This window comes from Labeo rohita, chromosome 13 (genome assembly GCF_022985175.1).
Source record: "Labeo rohita strain BAU-BD-2019 chromosome 13, IGBB_LRoh.1.0, whole genome shotgun sequence".
Taxonomy (NCBI): Eukaryota; Metazoa; Chordata; class Actinopteri; order Cypriniformes; family Cyprinidae; genus Labeo; species Labeo rohita.
This window is the reverse complement of record NC_066881.1, coordinates 27,066,818-27,089,856: the sequence shown is the minus strand read 5'-3', so window position 1 is coordinate 27,089,856 and position 23,039 is coordinate 27,066,818. Positions and strand designations below refer to the sequence as shown.

The 23,039-nt window shown below is 36.7% G+C and overlaps 1 protein-coding gene across 1 annotated transcript in view; it reads left to right on the top strand.

Moving 5' to 3' along the window:
- lmbrd1 (LMBR1 domain containing 1) overlaps window positions 1-23,039 on the top strand; it is a 123,451-nt gene that overhangs the window by 59,596 nt on the left and 40,816 nt on the right. Inside the window, exons 8-11 of the mRNA XM_051126451.1 lie at window positions 9,890-10,015; window positions 11,396-11,548; window positions 21,484-21,548; window positions 21,915-22,017. Coding sequence (XP_050982408.1) covers window positions 9,890-10,015; window positions 11,396-11,548; window positions 21,484-21,548; window positions 21,915-22,017 — 447 coding nt within the window. The remainder of the gene's footprint in view (window positions 1-9,889; window positions 10,016-11,395; window positions 11,549-21,483; window positions 21,549-21,914; window positions 22,018-23,039) is intronic.

Genomic DNA, 23,039 nt, shown 5'->3' with positions numbered 1-23,039 from the left:
TTGATAACATTTCACAGTATACTATTTTATTCTATTTTTAGCCTTGATGAGCAAAAGAGACTTCTTTAAAAAACATAAAAAATCATACTAATTTCAAACTTTTTAACAAAATTTTTTTAACAACAAACAGAATTTAACAACGTATATATAGTATATATATACTTAAAAAAAAAAAAAAAAAAATATATATATATATATATATATATTTTTTTTTTTTTTTTTCATTTAATAATATATTAAATTTGTTACACATTAAATTTGTACATTCAGTTTTTCATGTTAATTATGACATTTGTGACCCTGGACAACAAAACCAGTCTTAAGTAGCACAGGTATATTTATAGCAGTAGCCAATACATTGTATGGGTCAAAATTAGTGATTGTTCTTAAATTTTATGTAAACATATCAAAACTTATTATTTAACTTAACTTAAATTTTTTATTAGTAATTTGCATTGCTAAGAACTTCATTTGGACAACAAAGGCATTTTTCTCAATATTTAATTTTTTATTTTTTGCACCCTCAGATTCCAGATTTTCAAATATCTAGGCCAAATATTGTCCTATCCTAACACACCAAACATCAATGGAAAGCTTATTTATTCAGCTTTCAGGTGATGTATAAATCTCAGTTGACTCTTATGACTGGTTTTGTGCTCCAGGGTCACATTTCAGTAAGAAGTACTCTACAGAGTTGCTGCTGCAATTAAGTCTAAGGGCCAGATTTACTAAACAGGGCAAATTTGTGTTAGAGTGAAATTCTATAAAAGTGCTGATGGGAGATTCAGGTGATTTACTGACAAGGTGCATATTAAAGAACACATATTAAAGAACATCTTATTTCCTCAGTGACCAACCCAATCTACTAAAAATTACCACCTGTTTTTTTTCAAATGTTGTGTTGCGTGGTTTATTTTAATACTCTCCTCCCATAAATTTTGCGTCTGAAAGGGAAACTCCTACAAATGCATATTCAATAAGGTCAGGCGCAAAAATAAACTGTGCCCACGTCTTTTTAGTGCTAATTCTTCACTGAGCATCTTTAGACAGTACTATTTTAATGCCAAAAGGCGGTTTGCGTTGGTGCAAGCTGTTAGTAAATCCGCCCCAAGTGTGTTTTTCACGTAATAGTAATCGTACATAACAGAGACTTTCAAGCTGTTGAATACAGGCCCGTATTAAAAGGTTAGACAATTCTCAGAATGCTCTGAGGATGGTAATGCTCTTCTTTCTGACCTCGTGTTGTCAGAAGCTCAGAGAGTGGCTTATGGAGAAAGATAGACTCCTAGTGCGCCGTTGTTTTTGATCTTTTCGGTTGTGCTACAGAGACTCAGAACCAATCAAAGATTCCTTGTCAAAACCCAGGGTTCACTCACTCAGGCTCTTCCTGTTGCACTTTCTCTTTCCCATTGTTTCTGTTCTCAGCCCTTCTCCCCTTCTACACCAGAGAACCCGAATCACCCATCCTCCCCAATCTAAGTTTCCAAAGCGATGGGTGATTTATCATACCGTGCTATGTGTTATTATTATGCATGATTAACCTAATGGAATCTAAGTGATGGGCGCCGTATGCAGCAGCAGTCTTGTCCACGGTGGGCAGGTTAATTTATCACCGCACTTTGAGCCAAGGTGGCCACTTGCTCTTAATTCAAACCACTGGCCGAGATGTAAACTCGTAATGACAACACCACGGCCGGCTGCGCTTCAACTAAACGCTAAAGCAAGCAGTTCAAACCTTCGGCACTTGCTGTTTTTGGCCAACATCACACTTTGCTGAGCTACTGGGAAATTAATATTCAACCTAAGCACATACAAACAGGAGCCTCGGCTTGTTAATAAGCCTCTGAAGTGCCATATGGTCAGGGCGGGCGAAGCTAACTTACCTATCCAATGCTTGGATGGCCAGCTCTTAAAAACAATCATGCTGGGCGTTTTAATCGTGCTTTTTAAGTGAAACAGCGTGAAGTTGCAGAAGTTTGGTTATTTTAGGCTGTTTGGTGGTGAATCGCTTATTCAGGAAAATGCAGAAGAGCTCCTTCTAGGCAAATGTTGTTTGTTCTTTGAACTGAAGAGAGTGGTTTTGCACTTGAAACACCTTTTTTACTTCCTGCACGATGGCTTTGTTTTAATCCTAAGAAGAGTGAATTTAACACTCTGAATGTGTTCGGATTCTTGTCACACTTGTGGTGTTCCTGGTCAAAAATGACCAAGCTCCAAACAATTGCTTATAAATCTGTCATTATGCTATATTATCACCAAATATTGGATTCATTCTTTTCGTCAACTTGTTTTCTTTCATTTAGGACTGGTTTTGCATTTCTATTTGGATCTGATTAATCGTAGACCTTCTCTCAAAAAAATGAGGCCTACGATTAATCAGATGCAAATAGAAACACAAAACCAGTCCTAAATAAAAGAAAACAAGTTGACAAAAAGAATAAATGCAGACTTTAGTGATAATATAGCATAGTGTGACTAGGTGAAATAAAGCCCATAAAAAATTACGAAAATTTGAAAAAAAAATTCAGAGAAGTACTTATACCCTGTGTGAACAAAGTCAGTAAGTTTGAGTCCAATGTGATAACATTAACTAGTATTTTCGGGAAAAAGAAAATCTTTTCCGGGTCAGTTTGACCCGAACACAACCGGAGGGTTAAACCTTTCACTGACAGTCTTTCACATCACTGTTGTGTATAGTATGTGTCAGCTCTTGCTACTTTATTCTAAACTTTTCCCATTAGTGATCACCAATCACCTTGAACTCGTTGTCACCTCATCCGTATTTATCATCTGAAAGGGCCCTCCTTTTTTTGACACCTTTATGTACTCGTAGACCCTCCTTTGTCCAAGATGGCGTTTCAAAAAGCCTTTATCACCCTCAATGTTATGAGGTGCAAAAGTGTGTTTTATGCTTGATCGAGTCCCGTTCTGCTCAAAGCGGTTCCTGACCTCCCAAAGTCTAAACCGATTGCTGTGCATGAATAGTTTCCGACATCAAAACCGCCACTTGCATTCTCACTTGAACGCATTTAACGTCCTTCATTGGCTAATATAGACGCTGAGGTCTTATATCAAGCTCATTTTGCTGCCGGTGTGACGTTCCAGCGAAAATTATTGACCCACTGACTTTTTAATGTGCATGTAATATTTGCATATGCATATGAGTGTATATCACGGCTCTTTGATCTGTCCGCTTGACCGTGGGCCGTCTCGGTCCCCGTGCTGCGTGACACAGAGTGGTGATTTAAAAGTCTGGCTGGCACGCTGACGTTCAGCCCTGGAGGGTTCCTCTCCCTCTTAAATCTGCGATGCTGATTCCCAACGAGAGGGTGACCGCATTAATTTCCTCTGATTTAATCATAGTGCTGCAAAAATGACCTGCGACTGGCAAGAGGGCCTCTTCCTCCTCCTCGCCGTCTCGGGTGCATTTGAGGAGCCACTTCAACAACAAATGCCACAATTTTAATTTACTCAGGTCTCCTCTTTTATGCAGAGTTTCTTTTTCCATATCTCAGTCCTATTCATGGGATTCTTGAGACAGAAAATATGCTTTTTGTCCCCTGTCTTTTTAATTAGTTCAGTTCTTTTGTTTGCTTGTTTGTTGGTGGGTTGGTTTTAGGGGTATGATTAGGCATTGTCTGCTTCCAATTTTTCTTCCTTCATTTCTTTATTCCTTTCTTTCTGTCTTTCTTTTTGTCTTTTTGTCTTTTTGTCTTTCTGTCATCTGTTCTATTGTTTGTTTAGTCATTTGCTCTATCATTCTATCGATTGTTCTAGCATGTTATTGATCATTCTATCGTTCTCTCTACGTTTCTACTGGTTTTGTGGACCCAGGACCACAAAACCAGTCATAAGGGTCAATTTTTTGAAACTGAGATGTATACATCATCTGAAAGCTGAATAAATAAGCTTTACATTGATGTATGGTTAGGACAAGACAATATTTGACATAGATACAACCATTTAAAAATCTGGAATCTGAGGGTGCAGAAAAATCTAAATATTAAGAAAATGGCCTTTAAAGCTTTAAAGTTGTCCAAATGAAGTTCCTAGCAATGCATATTACTAAGTTTTGAAAAATCTATCATTTTGACCCATACATTGTATTGTTGGCTATTGCTACAAATATAGCTGTGCTACATATGACTGGTTTTGTGGTCCAGGGTCACCTGTTCAGTGTTCTCAAATAAGGAGGACCTCTTTTTTTTTTTTTTTTTTTTAATCAAATGTAAATTCATGTCCCAGTTCCAAAAGAAAAAAATAACAATTTTATATTTCGATATTCTGTTAATTAAAGCCAAGTATGAATCTCCTTGTTAGTGTTCTTTTAAGCATTTTACATTTATTCCAAAATAATTACTCAAGGCGGTGACCATTTAAACAATATATTTTATTTGAAACCTTATGTTCAGACATTCTTTTTAATAGTTAACTTTTAATTATTTTTGAATTTTTCAGGTCATCAAAGCTTGTTAAATATTGGTCATAGACAGAGATTTGCTTTAAATTCCACCAAGCTGATTACTCATTAAAAACTCCCATTGATCATGTTTTCATGACATTTTAGGTCTTACTGTATTTTGTTGTAACGAAGTGGTTATATCTAAGTTTGTGAGTTGTTTATTTACTTTTTAAAATTAGTCTTCTCATTAAAGCTATTATATTGTTAATTCAGGCTAATTCGCAAACACTGAACGTGCACAAACACAAGAGGTGGGATTTATCGCATGAACCAATCACAGGCGATAATAACCAGTCATATCCAATCATATCGCGATGGAGGCATTACCTCCTCTAACATAACTTTCCCCCATTCGTTCTCAATTACCCCCCCAACGTAAACTCTTTAGGGGGGTCTGTTAAAACGTAATGGGCTCAGGGGAGGTGAAAGAGATGCAGACTCCCGCTGTAACTTTACCTGCTGGTGTCACTGTTGGATGATGTTTCTTTAGAAAAACAAGCGATTTATACACTTTTTAATGTTATATTTTGTATTATTGGCATTGTTTTATCTTTGCACTACAGATTTTTTTCTCATCCAATATTTTGAGACAGTCACCACCACCCTTGCCTCTTCTAAGGAAATTCCCCTGATATATATGTACATACATGATATGCAAATATTATAAAATAAAGTCATAATGACAGTATACATTAGATATCATGACCCAAAAATATATTATTTTACATTTTAAAGAGTAATTGTTAGTTCGAGGTACTTAATATATATATATACTGTCATCATTATTATTTATGTCCATTGAATTATTTAAAAGTTCTTTAAGGAAGCGGTTTAAGTGGTAGGGAATACTTACCAATCAGCACCCAGAACCAGAGCTGCAGTATGCGTTTTATAAAACGTTTTAGATATTATATTAATTTAGTTTTCACCATGACAAGTGACACAGATGTGTTTCTCTCTAACACAGTGTGCTCCACACCTGCATGGACGGTGTAAACTGACAGTGTTATATTTACAAAGCAACAGCAAATAGAATTAGCCTCTCATTTCCAGCAGTGTAACACGTTTGTATTTAATTTACAGACTACAAAAGGGACAGAAGAAACACTGAAACACCATCTGGCAGAAGTCCATTGCGTGTTGCATGCTGAACTCTCTATGCATCTGTTTGTGTTTGCATTTTCTTAGTTTTTTTTTTTTTTTGGTCAGTTTTACTTACTCTCTGTGTCCTCATTATGGCATGAACACAGAGAGATTATTTTAAAATAATAATGTGAGATCGACCTTTTGATTGTTTAATGTTGCTTGTAATTTTAGTAGATGTAGTGATTGTTGTTTTATTGTTGTTGAAAACATTACTGTACATGCGTTCCCTCCTTCATCAGTAAAGATGCTTTTGTGACATTATTTGCATAATTAGGCCTACAGTATGCCCCATTGACTTTGAAAACATGATTTGGATGTTAATTTAAATGACCTCAAACACAAAGTTCAAGTTTGCGCTGATTGCTCAAAATAATCAAACTACTTCATGGTCGTGGAAAACCTAGAATACATTTATTTTTCATACAAAATCACAATTTTATTGTCACAATGCTATGACTTTATTCTCAAAATATTACTACTTTAATTTTAATAATATTTTGATTTAATAAGATTTAATAATTTTTAAGTGATATTTTATTATCTGGATGTTTTTTGGCTTGTTTTCTTGCTTTTAAGTCATTATGTTGTTCAGTTTGGGAGCCTTTTTAAAAAAAATCTTCTATTATGTTTTTGGAACAAAAGTCACTATGAATGATTCAGAAAATGTAACAATGGTATTTAAAACAAGTTAGGGCTGCAACAATTCCTTGTTTCTATTTGAGTGTTTGATTTATATAAAAAAAAATCCTTGATTGCGTTTTGCCCATGTTGAGTAATCGGCAAAATACCGGAAGTTGCACATTCCACATATTAAACTCATTTAAAAATCTAAACAAAGTATAATGCTATTAAGAATTCACAGATGCTACGATTCAGCTAAATAATTCTATGCAATGCAGGTTAAATATATGCGCTTTAATTATTTACATGGGTGTAGGTTAGAGCGGCTCCGTTCACATTAAATGCTGCTACACAAACTATGTGTGGAGCGTCTCAAACTCCATCTCAGTTCATATTATAACGTTCATCTGAGAACACAACGCACGTTATTTAATCAGATTTGTAAGGTAAATCATTTCTAAACTTATGCAAACAGGAGAATACATCATCTTGCTAACTGTTCATTGCGATTTCAAAATTCAAGTTTTGATGTCTTCATATTCAAGAAATTACAGTGACTGTAGCTTTTCTATCATAAAAAATGGACAAATATTAAAGATTAAGTGGACATTTAAATTAAATGTTGGTGAGTCAATATTAAACACGAATTAGATTGTGCAGTAAAGTGTAAAAACAATCGTCAGGCCTTTGCCACCCTCTGCAGTCATTTGCTATAATGCAATAATCTTTATAAGAAATATCCCCTTTTTTAAATCAAGCCATTCTCACTGACACACCGACAAAGGCCACTCTCAGGATAGTTGATTGACATGACCGTGTTACCTTAGACCCGCCCTGACTGAGCTGTGTACAGTTCGACTCCGACCGCCATTGTTTCGACTCCGGTGCAGGGGAAGACAAGATCGTCTCTGATTGAGCGATTGAGGTGTTTTGTTGTTGGATGTAATAATCATATGATCATAGCAGTCATCATTTACTCCCCCTGACATCTTATTAACGTTACTTTCGTTTTAGAAGGAAATGCGGCCGGCCATCTACATAAATGCGTCTATGTTTGCGTGAATCATTCGTGATGCAGCTTCACCTACAGCAGAAGTGAGTATAAGGCTTTTTATGCATCTTTGCAAATCGCCATTCTTAAAGGAGAAGTTCACTTCCGGAACAAAAATTTACAGATAATTTACTCACCCCCTTGTCATCCAAGATGTTCATGTCTTTCTTTCTTCAGTCAAGAAAATGATGTTTCTTGAGGAGAACATTTCAGGTATTATCTCCATATAGTGGACTTTAATGGTGCCCCCAAGTTTGAACTTCCAAAATGTATACCCTTACATACCCTTCACTGTATTGAACCGGAAAAAAATTGAGTTCACGCAGGCTTAGACAAGATGAGCATTTGAGGTTAAAAAGTATATAAATTGTCAATTTGTTTCAAAAATGACTATCGTTTTGCTAGATAAGACCCTTCTTCCTTCGCTGGGATCGTTTAGAGCCATTTGAAGCTGCATTTAAACTACATTTTGGAAGTTAAAATTCGGGGGCACCATTGAAGTCCACTATATGGAGATAATTCCTGAAAGAAATTTCTTATCGAAAGACACAAACATCTTGGATGACAAGGGGGTGAGTAAATTATCTGTAAATTTTCTGTTCTGGAAGTGAACGTCTCCTTGTGCTGGTTAGCAAGTTTCGCGGCTAAAGTAAACAGACCGGCTTGTCACCCTACAGAAGAGAGGGGCGGGGTGAGCAGAGCTCATTAGCATTTAAAGGAACATGCGACAGAATGGCTCGCTCTGAACAGGGCTGATTTTGACAAGGTAAAAGGGTGTTTTTTACACTACCACTGAGGAATTTTAACTAAAGCATGTTATAGACTTCTTATTAAGACCCTAACGAATCATACAACTTGTGGAAAATGGGCATCCGATGACCCCTTTAACAGTGTTGTTCAATAAAACCATATATTTACCTGCTTTTGATACTTTATTTGAACAAATTGTTCTTACCTCATTGTTATTTAATATGTATTTCAAGTCAATTTAATCGTCAGATTACTCGATTACCAAAACAATCATTAGTGACAGGCCTAAAACAAGTAGAAAAGCCCAAACCAAAATTTACTGGTCAAAAAGAGTCCTGAGGTATACGGGAGTCTGCTTGGAAAAAAATTGCACATTATTGTTTTTTTTTGCACAGTCTGCCACATTGAAAAGTGTAAAGAAAGTCAGGAGAAACTCCTAGTTTTGTGGCAGAGCCACAAAAAGCACACACTTTTCCCATGCAGGCTGTTGAACAAAAGCATCCTTGTGTAAGGGGGTGTACGCCTCCACTTTTTCTCTTCTCTCTCTCTCTCCCCGATCCCCACTTTCATCCCTCTCTCCTCCGTTCTCCCAGCTGACAACCGCAACCCCTTCATCTTCTATCTCTCCACCTTTCCTCTCTCTCTTTTTCTCTCTCTCTTTTTGCCCTCCTTCTCAAACTATCATACTCTCTCTCTGTCTCCTGCCTCGGGTCTCCTTTTCCAATCAGCACAGAACACACCTGTTTTTGTTTGGAGTGTCTCTTTTATTTTTCTCACGCTTGACGGACTGCAGGGGCGAGGAGGGCAGGAAAGAATGGGAAAGAGGAGGCGAAGGAGGAGGAGACGGCTCACCGGGGATGCAGGACAGATTCCTCTTTTATGAGGAGCGCTTGGTATTCGGGACATGGTCCGGCCTTTAGAGCTCTCGTGATTCATAGCAGAGGGTGTCACGGCCCGTGGCGACGGACGGACGGACGGACGCAGACGGCCTGACGAGTTTTACAGAGCACGTCACCTTCTCTGCTTTAAAAGCATCTTCGGCAGAGAAGATAAAAAGGTCACCAGTGTTTTAGCCGCTTTCTGAAGATCTAATTGTGCCGCTGACTTTTGTCAGCATTTTGATATGAAAGCTTTTGAAAATGGCAGAACCTCAACGAATGTGGGTGCATTTTTTTCGAGGTGTGTGTGTACGCACAACCGGGTCTCTTTTATGCTCTGCCTGTATTGATTTGCCACCAGGAGAGTATTGAAGATGGTCTTTATTTTTAATTAAAGTTCACAAAGCCCATATTGAGAAGGCTAGCAGGCTTCTGACCCAGGCCTTTCTATGTTCACTGCATAAGACCTGTGCTTCCTAATGCCGAGATGGAAAAAAAAAAAAACATAGATGAGCTCAGGGTGTTGAAATAACCTCTGATTTACAGCCCTCAGAAACTGCAGGGCTTTATCATATTTCCCTACACAAGCTCAGATATTTCCTTTCCGATGCATTCTGCATGTGAAAGCACGCTTCGCGCCGTCACATGGGGGCACTGTTAGGCTGTGCATTGCTGGAAATCAAGCCGTACATCTCAAAATGGTCGCTGCATGCAAACGCACACTCTCACACTCTTTTCATCTCTTCCTCTTCGCCCTCGTTGCACAGAAAACACATACATGGATTCAGTGGGCTTCTGAATGACACCATTTAGAAAGTGCTCTTTTCTTATCAAGTGCCATAATGTATGGATTTAGTTTCCCTGCACAGTGGCACTTAGAGGCGATCGGCAGGTCTCTTGGTGAAATTGTGGTGGCACTCTGCCTGATGACTGTGAATGGTGTATAATTGGTCTTTAATGCTCTTTCTTTCTCTGCGTCAGGCGTACGGGATGTCCGTCCTGCCGCTGAACCTGATTAAAGGCACGCGCAGCATCCTGTACGAGCGGCTGGAGAACACTGAAGACACGGAGGAGGTGGAGCACCAGATAGACAAGCTCAAAGCCAAGGTCTCTGTTTGTGTGAACTGAATTCAGATCAGAGCTCTGCTTACTTTATTTAGGATGAGCTGCTTGTCTTTTGCTGTCCTTTAGGTCACTGGTTCTCAACTGGTGGATCCTGACACAAAATGAGTCTGAGGATTGTCGACAGATGCAAATAATGAATGCAGTTGATATACTACTATTCAAAAGTTTTTGATTCAAATCAGCATATTAGAATGATTTCTGAAGGATCATGTGACCGAAGACTGGAGTAATGATGCTGAAAATTCAGCTTTGTGTCACAGGAATCTATTACATTTTAAAAATATGTTAAAATAGAGAATAGCTATTTTGAATTATAATAGTATTTCACAATATTATGGTTTTTACTGGATTTTTGATCTAATAAATACAGTCTGGGTGAGTGTCAAAAACATCTTACTAACCCCAAAGTTTTGGATGGAAGTGTAGCTAAGATAGTAAAATAAAAAGGCTTAGAGGGATAGTTCACCCAAAAATGAAGTATGAAGTATTCTCAGTATACACTGATGTCACATGGACTATTTTATCGATGTCCTTGCTACCTTTCTGAGCCTTAAATGTAGTACTTGCATTGCTCTCTATGCAGGGTCAGAAAACTCTCAGATTTCATCAAAAATATCTTCATTTGTGTTCCAAAGATGAACAAAGTTCTTACAGGTTTGGAACGACACAAGAGTGAATAATTAATGACAGAATTTTCATTTTTGGGCGAACATACTTCTCATATCTTTTCATATCTTCCTACATGTTGGTGTTAAAGGTTGTACGGTGTTTTGAAGCAAATTAGCCTATCTGAAAAGTACACAAATTGGGTACAAACTAAAATGATCAGGGTGTTTGATGGCCCTCATCAACATATACCATGAGCAGAACTGAAAACTCAAATTAAAGGAAAATATGCCCAAGACCACATTAAATATGGGTTAATTTGCAAACAAACCTGTAGCTGTAACAGTAGGTCATTTAAATGAATTGCCATATGCATAAAACAATGTTTTTTTACCAACTTCAGCTTTTTGTGCTAACTTATTGGCTTCTGATCATATGAAAGCTGAATAAATAAGCTTTCCATTAATGTATGGAATTTTTAGGATAGGACAATATTTGGCCAAGATACAGCTATTTGAAAATCTGGAATCTGAGGGTGCAAAAAAATGTAAATGTTGAGAAAATCGCCCAAATGAAGTTCTTAACAATGTAAATTACTAATCAGAAATTAAGTTGTAACATATTTACGGTAGGAAATTTGCTAAATTTCTTCATAGAACATGATCTTTACTTAATATCCTAATGATTTTTGGCATAAAAGAAATTATGCCAATAACTATTTTCATGCAGTCATCAATTTTGTGCTTTTCTTTTCAGTGTGTCGATGGGCGTCCTCTTTCTATGAGGGACCGGAGGAACCTTCAGGATCTTGAAGCTAAACTACAGGTGCTGCGTCGGCGGGGCCGTCACCTTGAGATCGCAGAGAGGAACTGTTGCAATAAAGTGGGCTCTGCTCTGCGTCCCATGAAGGTGTGTTGAGTTTTGCTTCAGAATCACTTCATTGAGTTTCTGCATATGCCTTTTGCAGTTTCAGCAATTCTTGATTGCCCACATTGATGTGGTTCTGTTTGTTACATCTGTGCCGCGTTTGGCTTTGAATCACAGAGGTCGTGCAGTAAGAAATCCAATTTTCTGTGATCTTTTTGAAATTGCTTTTTATTTTAGTTCAGTGTAGTCTAAAAACAAGTTTTTAAAAACTTCTCAGAGAGAGCATCTATTGAAATAACATTCTGACAAAAAAAAAAAACATATGAACAGACACATTTACACATCAGAGATGACTATTCAGTGTTCAGAATCTGATGATAGCAACAACAAGGTCATGGGTTTGATTCCCAGGGAATGCATGAGCTGATAAGATGTAAACTTTTAATATAAAACATCTGCCAAATGCATAAATGTGACCCTGGACCACAAAACCAGTCTTAAGTAGCCTGGGTATATTTGTAGCAATAGCCCAAAATACATTGTATGGGTCAAAATGATTGATTTTTCTTTTATGCCAAAAGGTTATTAAGTAAAGATCATATTTCATGAAGATATTTTGTAAATTTCCTTTCGTAAATATATCAAAACGTAATTTTTTTAGTAATATGCATTGCTAACAACATTGCTAACAGAAAATCAAAGGCGATTTTCTCAGTATTCCACAGATTCCAGATTTTCAAATAGTTGAATCTCGGCCAAATCCTAAAAAACCATACATCAATGGAAAGATTATTTATTCAGCTTTCAAATTATTTAAAAATGTCAATTTCAAAAAACTGCCCTTTATGACTGGTTTTGTGGTCTAAGGTCACAGATTTAAAAGTAAATACTTATATTAAAAACAGGGCTGGAGTTTATTTGAACAGGGTGGCACAAAATAGTTTAAATTCTTATGTTGAGAGAAATACAAAATTATGACAAAGACTTCAAAAAATTAAAAGCTGATGACTGTTATAATGATTTGTTGTCAAATAAACTTAAATAGACTTTGCAGTAGTTAAATATCAGTGCAGCTATTTTTTTTAAAAGAAAAATGTCTTTAACTCATACTTTAGATCAAACAGTAAATACTTCAAATCATAAACAGCTGTCTTCCCACACACTGACACAAAAAGTGAATATCCAGAGGTGACAGTTCTCTCTGATGGAATAAGAGTGGCATTTGTAAGAGATTTTAACGAGTCAAATGATGCCAGATCGAGTTCAGCTCTTTGTGAACTGCAATCCTCACCTTGTTGCACCACATTCGATCAGAAGTCATTCAAATGGATTGCATTTTCTCAAAAGTGTTCAAAGTCATGAAATCAAAATTGACCCCATTTTCTTCCACAATAAGTGTTCCTGGTCTTTATCAGAATGTTTTTCTGCATCTGAAATAGCTTCTCTTTCTTTATGTCAGTGTGGGTTTTTTGGTTAAGGTTAACTAATAGCAAAGTAGCTATTTTGACGTTGATTATTTGAAGTTTAAAGTATAATCCAGTAATTTAATGGCTTTTACCATTAATTTAATGAAAGCTAATAGTTAATAGTAAATACATTTAGATGGCGTCTGCAAACTCTCTTTGAATTTTTCATTTCACTTCTAAATCTATTAGATTATGTAAGTAAAATTGGTTGCAGGTGCCATTTCATGTTTATGTTAAAGGAGAACTCCACTTCCGGAACAACAATTTACAAATAATTTACTCACCCCCTTGTCATCCAAGATGTTCATGTCTTTCTGTCTTCAGTCATGAAGAAATTATAGTTTTTGAGGAAAGCATTTCAGGATTTTTCTACATGAAATGGACTTCATTGGTCCCTGAATTTGAACTTTCAAAATGTAGTTTAAATGCAGCTTCAAAGGGCTCTAAACAATCCCAGCTGAGGAAGAAGGGTCTTATCTAGCAAAAAACAATCTGTCATTTTTTTTTTGGAAAATAAAATATTGTATACTTTTTAAGCACAAAAGCTCTTGTAGCACAAGCTTTGGGATGCGCGTCCACGACACTATGTACTACTGAATCACATTGAAAGGTCATGCGAAACAGACCCAGTGTTTACAAAGCAAAGGTGCAAAGACTAAGGAAGTGCAAGTAAGTCAAACGCTGTTTACAAACAAAAAGGTACAACGATGTTGGATGATTCTGAAGTTGTAGGAGAAAATGAGATGGAGTTTTTCGCAATACTCTACCTTTTTGAGCCGGAGTACACAGACGATGAAAGACGTGATTCGTAGCATCGTGGACGCGCATCCCAGAGCCTGTGCCACACAAGCTTTTGTGCTTAAAAAGTATACAAATTTTTCTTTTTCAAAAACAATGGCAGGTCGTTTCGCTAGATGAGACCCTTCTTCCTCGGCTGGGATTGTTTAGAGCCCTTTGAAGCTGCATTTAAACTACATTTTGGAAGTTCAAAATTGGGGCACCAATGAAGTCCATTTATATGGAGAAAAATCCTGAAATGCTTTCCTCAAAAACCATAATTCCTTTACGACTGAAGACAGAAAGACATGAACATCTTGGATGACAAGGGGGTGAGTAAATTATTTGTAAATTATTGTTCTGGAAGTGAAGTTCTCCTTTAAAATATTCCATTGGTTCTGCTATAAAATCACTCAAAAGCTTCCATGCTATTAACCATCAAACTATAAAGTATGATTTACATTAGGGCTGCCCTCCACTAAAGATTTTTCTGGTTGACTAGTAGTTCATTTTAAGCATTAGTTGACTATTAGTCGTACGTTTATTAATAAACCATATAAATCATAATAATGAGCCTTTAACTGCCTACATAGCCTAATAAGCGCTTAAGTGTCTGTAAGCCAAGTATACATGGGTTTTTGATGTTTCGCACTCGGGTTCACAGAAACTGAGATGGCAGGAATCTCATCCTGTTTGCTTTAATTATTTTACAAAAGCACAACGTTTCGTTGTTATTCTGAGTGCACACAAATAAACCTAGTGTCAGATTTGAAAGTTATTACTTTTATCTGTATGAGCAAAAATGATGGAGTATTTTAAGTGCAAGTAACTGTGCCAGTTCCTTCATCTGTCACACAGTGAGCATGCTACTGTTTTATTTGAGGTCAGTAAATATTTGAGGTCGATAAATGATAGGTGAGTGTTTGGATGTCCTGCCCGATACACTATATTACCACATAGATCAGACGTTAACGATCTGTCCGTCACCGACTGCGTGACTTTGCCATTTCCTGTGGAATTTTGGTCGACCAAGCCTCTTCTCGTTTACTAACAGTTAGTTGAGCATTATCCCTAATTAACATATACATTTTACAGTATATAAGCTTAGACTTATGTACCATTATATTATTTTTTCACCCTTTTGATGTTTTTTCAAGCATTTTCAAGCATTTTCATCATCTTGTTCCTAATTAATTGTTCCATTATGTCACTATCCTATCTTGCAAAGTCTATCAAGGGGGAGGTGTGAAGGAAATTAATTTTCATGGTGACTTTGATGTAACACATACATTATGACTTCATTTGAATGCCAATACATATTCCCAAGAAAATCAAGAAACCCTTTGGGTTTTATCACCTTGGCACACATTCGCCAAACTGAGCAACCACTTTGCTAGATGCATTATTTCACCTTATTGCTCTGCTTTAGTCCAGCCATTTTTATTGAATATGTAATATTTCTATTTATTTATTTGGCTCTTTTTCAACATGTGTGCTCACTGGGAATCAAATTTATGATCTTGACATTGTTAACGTTACATTCTACATTCATAAGTATGACTTTCCTTCTGCTGCAGGACAAAAAAAGTAATGTTCTGGCTGTCCATGTAAACTATTAAGCTTGAAAATAGCAAAATATGGATGCGTAAATGATGACAGAATTTCCATTTTCAGAGAACTGTCTCTTTAAGTATGCATCTAGTGATGCACAAAAACACTCTGATTGTCACAAACCTAGCCTATCTTTAAAATGTTTGCCGTCTTTCATTCATTCGCTGTTATTCTTTGCATCGTTTCTTCTCCCAGCATGCTCTGCACCAGAGGGGTTCCTCATTTCCGTCTTTAGCGGCCCACTAGCAGCAGACATGAACATGGCACTCTAATGATAGACTCCAGACTCTATTTATACCTAAACTAGACTTGAGATTTACTAATTTTCCCACAAGAGCTTCAGGGGAAATGCATACTGAGACGAATCTGTCTGCCAAACGGTCTCTCCATCAGTCACCGCGCCTCGTTTACGCCGCCGTGATGCGCTGCGCTTGTCTTTGCTTTACAGTGCAAAGTTAACGATTTTAGTGGAAATGTTTTCCGAGTATTTAAATCTGAGGTCAGCATCTCCTCTTCATATTCTCCAAGGGCCACTTCCAGGCTCGATTCGTGCTCCCTGCAGCGAAGTCTCACGTGTACTTTGTTGTCGCTGACACAACATGTGTACTGATATTCAACACGTTTCCATGCGCCTTGCTGCGAGAGCCAATGGCGTTACGTAATAGAGTAGAAAGTGAGGCCCAGTGGGTGGTTTGTTAGCTGCTGCATGGGTGGTCCAGTGGGGCGATTTGATACGTGTGAGTCCCTGCTGATGAGTTTAGATAAATTCAGCTGCCACTACAAACTAATAGATCGCAGACGCGCGTGCGCGTACACCAACGCACTTCTATTACCCTTTAATGTGGACCTGGCAGATGTGATTGATTCCATTAGGAGAGCAGGTTAATTGACCTAAATTCTCTATCAGATTGATTGATTAAGTTTGATTGATTTTAATTATTATGTTTACCGTTTCATCTGCAGCGGAAATTGGTTCGGAAAATTGAAAGTGGTGTATTGGAGGTGCTTAGGTATTTTAATGAGCCCCGAGAAGATGAAACGCAACACTTACCATGCAAATTGCACATATTTCCTCCCTTCGTGACAAGTAACGAGCACGCTGGATCTATATGTATAGTCATCACGGTGGTTCGCTTGTAACCGTATAGTTGTAGTAGATGTGCACACAGATCCAAAAGGTTCGCACATTAGAACCCAGCAGGCCCTGAGAATGACGGCAGTGGCAGGTGGTCGCGAGTCCAATTATAAAATGAAATAAACTTGTTTATGAAGCCAGTGCGAGTTTGATACCTATAGAGGCTTTCATTATCATTCAGAGGATATTAAAAAAAATCTCTGCCGTAATGCACTTGCAGACAGTGCACTGATAAAGCAGCCCTTGGCAGAGCTCAGAGCAAGGACGATTATGGACCGGGTGTGTGACCAGGGGCGTCTGACTGCCAGGGGCCTCGAGTGGTCTGTTATGGCCAAACATGGGGAAGCAAGCCACTGCAGATGTGAAATTGATATAGATAAACAAACAAAGCTTGAATGTGTGCACAATAAACAAAGAAATGAGAAATGTTAACTGTTTTTGTACATTCCTCAGGGCAAATAAGCATGCTGAATACTTTATATCAGCTTTGATGTTGTATAGTTGTGGTACATTGTGTTCTATTTTGCAGATTTGCTCTCACTTTTGCATTGTTTTGTGACGTTGCATCAAAGTCAGATTAAACTATGCCTGCTCAGATGCTCCTCAGGTGTAAATGGCTGTGTATATGCATTTAAGCCACCTCTGAGCAGCATTAAAGAATTAGTTCATTCCAGAAGTAATAATTTACTCACCCCCATGTCATGCAAGATGTTTATGTCTTTTTTTTTCTTCAGTTGAAAAGAAATAAAGGGTTTTAGGAAAACCTTCCAGGATTTTTCAGGTTGAAGGTCCAAATTGTAGTTTCAATGCAGCTTTAAAGGGCTCTACACAATCTCAACCAAGGAATGAGGGTCTTATCTAGAGAAAGGATCTGTCATTTTCTAGAAAAATTCAAATGTATGTACTTTTTAACCACAAATGCTCGTATTGCACTAGCTCTTCGATGCATGTCCATGACTTCAAGTAGGCCTGGATAATGTGGCAAAAATAATAATGTGTTTATAATAATTTATAATAAATCTGGATAATTTGTTTGTTTTTTTTTTCAGAACATTTGACCAATTCTCGATTTTTGTTCTTTTTTTTAATGATTTTTAGCTAGACAACTTTTAACTACAACAAGTTAAAGAAAATTCTATTCCAAGTGCATCACACATGAAGTTGTCAACATATCTAAATGTTAAACAAATTACTTGTTAAATATCTGCAACAGAAAAGATGCATGAACTATAACTACATCTTGTACAAACTTGTCTTATACATATTATATGTTAAGAAATAACATATAATATGTATAAGACAAGTTTGTACAAGGAAAATGCTTTAAAAAATCAAGGTCAAGGTAATTCAAAATGACTGAAGGTTTAAAACCAGTAGACTATTATTAACTATAAATGTTCTGTAAAATCAATGAACAGCAGCTTTCAGCCTATCATTATGATGCAAACATGAAATATCAGACATACAGTAGTAGTTCTTCAAAGGTTTTTTATTTGATTCACACTGTTTTCCCATTGTTTTTTATGTAAACATGGATGCGTTTTACTCGCCTGTGCATGAAATGGCATTCTAAAAACGTGGCGCTTAAGTTAAAACTCCCATCTTGCATGTTTTTCCTATTCCACTGCCCACGTCGCATCTTTGTCAACGCAACGTGCATTCTGTGTGAATGGTGCATTGCATTAGCATATTGTCAAAGTGTCTAATTCTAACGTTTGGTAATATTTCTATTCAAAATCACAGTTTCAATATCAAATTTAAATATCAAATTTATCAATAAAAACTCAAAATCACCCAGCATTAACTTCAAGCATTACGTAATTAATTTGAGAAGGTCAAAAGCATGACTCATTTTCTCCTCCAACTTCAAAAATATCTGACTTTGTTTTTGGGTGTTTTGACTTGGTCTTTGCACATTCGCTTTGTAAACACTGGGTTGGTACTTCTGCTAACGCCATGTTGCTAATGTGACTATGTAATGCATGAAGTCATGGACACACATTGCAGAGCAATATATACTTTTATATAATTTTATATAAAAGTATATAAAATTTTATTATTTTTGGAAAATGACCAATCGTTTTTCTAGATAAGACCCGTATTCCTCAGTTGGGATCGTGTAGAGCCCTTTAAAGCTTCACTGAAACTGCAGTTTGGACCTTTAATCCATTGGTCCCCATTGATGTTCACTATATGGAGAAAAATCCTGGGAGGTTTTCCTCAAAAACCTTAAATTCTTTTCAACTGAGGAAAGAAAGACATGAACATACTGGATGATATGGGGTAAGTAAATTATCAGGAAATTTTAATTCTGGAATGAACCAATCCTTTTAACAGTCAGTGTAAAGACATCTAAATGCCATTTCAGAAGCGCTTCTGTTCGACCTTTGGCATAAGACTTTATTTTGCAATTGTCTCTTTATTTTGTGATATTTTATGTTTTTGTGTGCATGATGTTTGAGTAGATGCTTGTGGAAATGTCTTTGACTGTTGTGGTGGTCCACTAGGCCTCTCTAAGGGGAACAGTTGCACAGGAAAAACATTTCAAACATGTAGACATGCAATCTCTTGTAGGTGCCTTCATAAAGAGACATAAAACAGGCACATGTGATAGGTAGTTGTGTTTATGCAGTGCAATTAGGTCTGTGGTTTTGTTGTGTAGCTGAAGGCATGCTGAATAATGAATTGCTTGATGCTGTAGCTTTTGTTATTATTAATGTACTCCTTTCTGTAAAGTTAAAGCTCTGGCTGTCACGGTTATTACGGCTATAACTGCAAGCGTTTATTATTGGTATTACGGCAACAGCTTGAGACATAAATTCCCAATATACTCTTAGAATAGCTCCAGCTGTGTTTTTAACCACAAAGCGTAATTCTAGCATCACTAATAACTCGCAGTCATTCGTTTGAATTAGATATAGATTATGTCTCGAAGGCGGATTCACGCTCATTTACGAATCTATGTTCTCGCTACAATTCACAATCTGTCATATTGTTCTTGAGGGAAATCTGTGTCCAATGCGAATGTCACTTGCTTTCGTGAATATTCGTTAGGAGTTTGTATTGTTCTAAAGTTATGCAATTATTGTATAAAACAATGCTAGCATAAATGTGAGTTGCTTTTAAAATTAGAGATAGGCAGACAGATAGATGTGTCCATCTTTTCTGTCTCTCTTCCCTTTTTTTTCTTTTTGCCACCTCTTTTCCTTTGTTTTGTGAAAATCTGGAGTGATCACGGCACACGTCAGGGTTTTGTTTACTCCCTCAAGTCAAGTCAAGCAGACGTGAGCTCCGGGAGGCCAGTGAAAGGCAGCCGTTCAGTCTGGCATATTGGTTTTGTTTTGCTTTGTGGGTTGTGAGTGTTTGTGTCTCCATCTATGTTCATTTACTCTTTCCTCTGCAGTTCAGTCTGTTCGTTATTTAGAGAGCTTGTGACCATGATGTCCATATTACTCTTGGCGATTGTGTCAGTCTGAGGTGGGTCGCACCATATGGCCATGTGTAAAAAAAACGACACGACCTCTGGGTTAGACATGATGGACCAGGGAGTTTCAGTTATTTGTACAAACATTTGGTGCTGAAGTGTATATTTTTGTACGCTAGTATATATGTTGGAAATTTAGTGAATAATTTCATTGAACTGCTTCAAAAGAATCAATTTGCTGATTCATTTAAAGGTACAGGTCTCCCTAAAATGAAAATTCTGTCATTATTTACTAACTCTCATTTCATCTTTCTTCTGAATTTTTGAAGAACATCCAGGCAGCTCTTTTCAGTATTATAATACTGTAAATGAGTTCTGGAGCTGTCAAGCTCCACAACGACAAAAAACATTAAAAATATCATAAAAGTCACCCATATGACTTATGCACTATATTCCAAGTCTTCTAAAGCTATGCGATACTTTGTGTGAGGAACTACCCTATATCTTCGTATGACTTTAGGAGACTTTGAATATAGTGCATAAGTCATGTGGACTAGTTTTATGGTACTTTTATGACTTTTTTTTATTTTTTTTTTTAAGCTTTTCCATTTTTCTGCTCTTTTCCAATTCAGTATAATTGCATGGGAACGAGCAACTAGTGCATTATTCATTATTCATAGTGGGAGAAAAAAGGTCATGTGGGTTTAGAATGGATCGGTAAATTATGATTTTTTTTTTTTTTTTTTTAGGAACTGAATGCTTCACTTATTTTATAGCATAATGAAAGTTTAGTTGAAAATGTCTGTTTGTCATTTTTATTTCCAACTCATTTATTTGATTAATGACACTTTGATGCTGAAGTATTGTTGAAAACAAACAACTGTCATCCTACGCTCTTAAAAATAAAGGCTCCAAAGGGGTGTTTTTGCTGAGTTGCCATAGAAGAACCATTTTTGGTTTCCTAAAGAACCTTTCAGTGAATAGTTCTTAAAAGAACTACTTTGAAGAACATTTTAAAAATCTAAAGAACCCTTTTCCACTTTTAAAAGAACCTTTTATGCATTTAAAAGGTTCCATGGATGTTCAAGGTTCTTTATGGAACCATTGATGTCGATAAAGAAACTTTATTTTTAATAGTTTGTTTTATAATAAAAAAATGTTTATTTGTTTATTTAGTTATTTATTTTTGCATATCTCTGTACTGTTATGTGTACTTTTATTCAGCAAGGACACATTAAATAAATTGATAAAGATCAGAAGTAACACTGTAAAGACATTTCCATTGTTACAAAAGACATCACAAATAAATGCTGTTTGTTCTTTCTATTAATTAAAAAATTCTGAAGAAAATGTATCAAGGTTTCTACAAAAATATTAAGCAGGAGATTTATAAAACATCTGTCATGTTTTTTGTGCAGTTTCTATGGTTGCGATTTTATAATATTCCTTTATATTTTTAAAGTTTCTAAAATACTTTTAAAGTTTAAAGACTTTAAAGTTTAAAAACTTTTAAAGTTGTTTGTCCAACACTTTTGTAACTATGTCTCTTTTTTTGTCTCGTCAGATCTTGCTCGGGGTCTTCTTCATCCTGGTGGCCCTTTTGTTCTTCGTGACCTTGTTTATTTCCAAGTACGTTCCATCAGCCTGTATGAAATGTCACTCTGATAGCAGACTCTACCCCATTTAAACTGTTTTTCTTACATACACATTCACATGTTACCAACAAGTGACTCACCCCATTGAAAAGCACAGGAAGAATGGCATCCCTTCAGAGCAAAGTGCATTTGAGAGACACTTTGATTCAGTGCTGGAGTAGCCATAAATCTGTTGTTATTGTACACACGCATTCATCAACACCTGCAGTGCTCTAAATGAGCTCACACTTACAATAATGTACCATCATTCTATAGCAGACCATGGAGAACTGTAGTTAATGATGTTTTTAATTCAGTCTCTTATGTGATGATGTTGTTAAATGTGTTTGTCTTGTTGCAGTCTGGATAAAGCTTTACATTCAGCTGGTATCAGCACTGGATTTATCATCTTTGGGACCAACCTAACCAACCCTCTTAATGAGCTACTGCTGGCGCTGCAACCGGTGAGCTGCATTCTCTTTTTCTTTTGTCTCAGAATCATGTTACGTTTGTGTCATCGACATGGGTGTTAGTGACAGTTGTGTGCAACCAGAGTTGTGTAATGCCTCTGGAGGAGAAGCTACCAGAAATGGAAAGCATTGTTCACTTTGGTTTTACTACGAAGCTTAGTAGCAGAACAGCAATTGCTTGTGCCTGTCGTAAGACATGTAAAAAATGCGACCTGCTCGTTGTAGACAATTTCTGCCAAGACAAGCAGCGATATTCTGTAATTGGAAAGTGCATGCTGTCAATCAAAAGTTTGGACACACCTACTCATTCCCATTGCTATTTCCTTCATACTGTTTCTTCATATTTGAATGAAGAACTATAAAATAGCAAAAGGGACAGTTTTACTAAACGGGGCAAATTAGCGCGAGAGCGCAATTCCAAAACAGCGCCGATGGGTGTGGAAATTTCTGTGGGTGATTTACTAACAATGCGCAAATTAAAGAACACAGACGCAACATTTACATATCAACCAATGCAATATACCAAACGCAGTGCAAATTAGCGTAGTCCTAAATCAAGAATAAAGAAATAAAGAAGCCACAGTACATTGAAATAAAAAATGAAGGGTTGCAAGAAGTTTTGTTAGACCTGGTATTGCGTGACTCCTAGTTGAGGGTTTAAAATCATCTTTTATTTCCTGAGGAAAATTAAAATAACATGGGTTTGCAAACTATATGTTCGGATAATGCATTCTTCTGGCATTCCAAATAAATTAGTCCGTGTTGAAAAAATCCTCTCCCTTCTACCTCACATGCTCTGTTCTCTGCAGTGCCTCCTCCTAGCAACAATAATTTCAAGCGCAAAATAGTTTAAGACATGCTTTTTTTTGGGGCGTTAAATAATGACGCAAATGCTAGTAATTTGACCAGCGCAAATGTTACACTGCAAAAAATGCTTTTCTAACTTAGATTTTTTCTTTTAGGATTTTCTAGACAAGCGAAAAGTATTGTCTTGTTTTCAGAAAAAACAAGTCAAA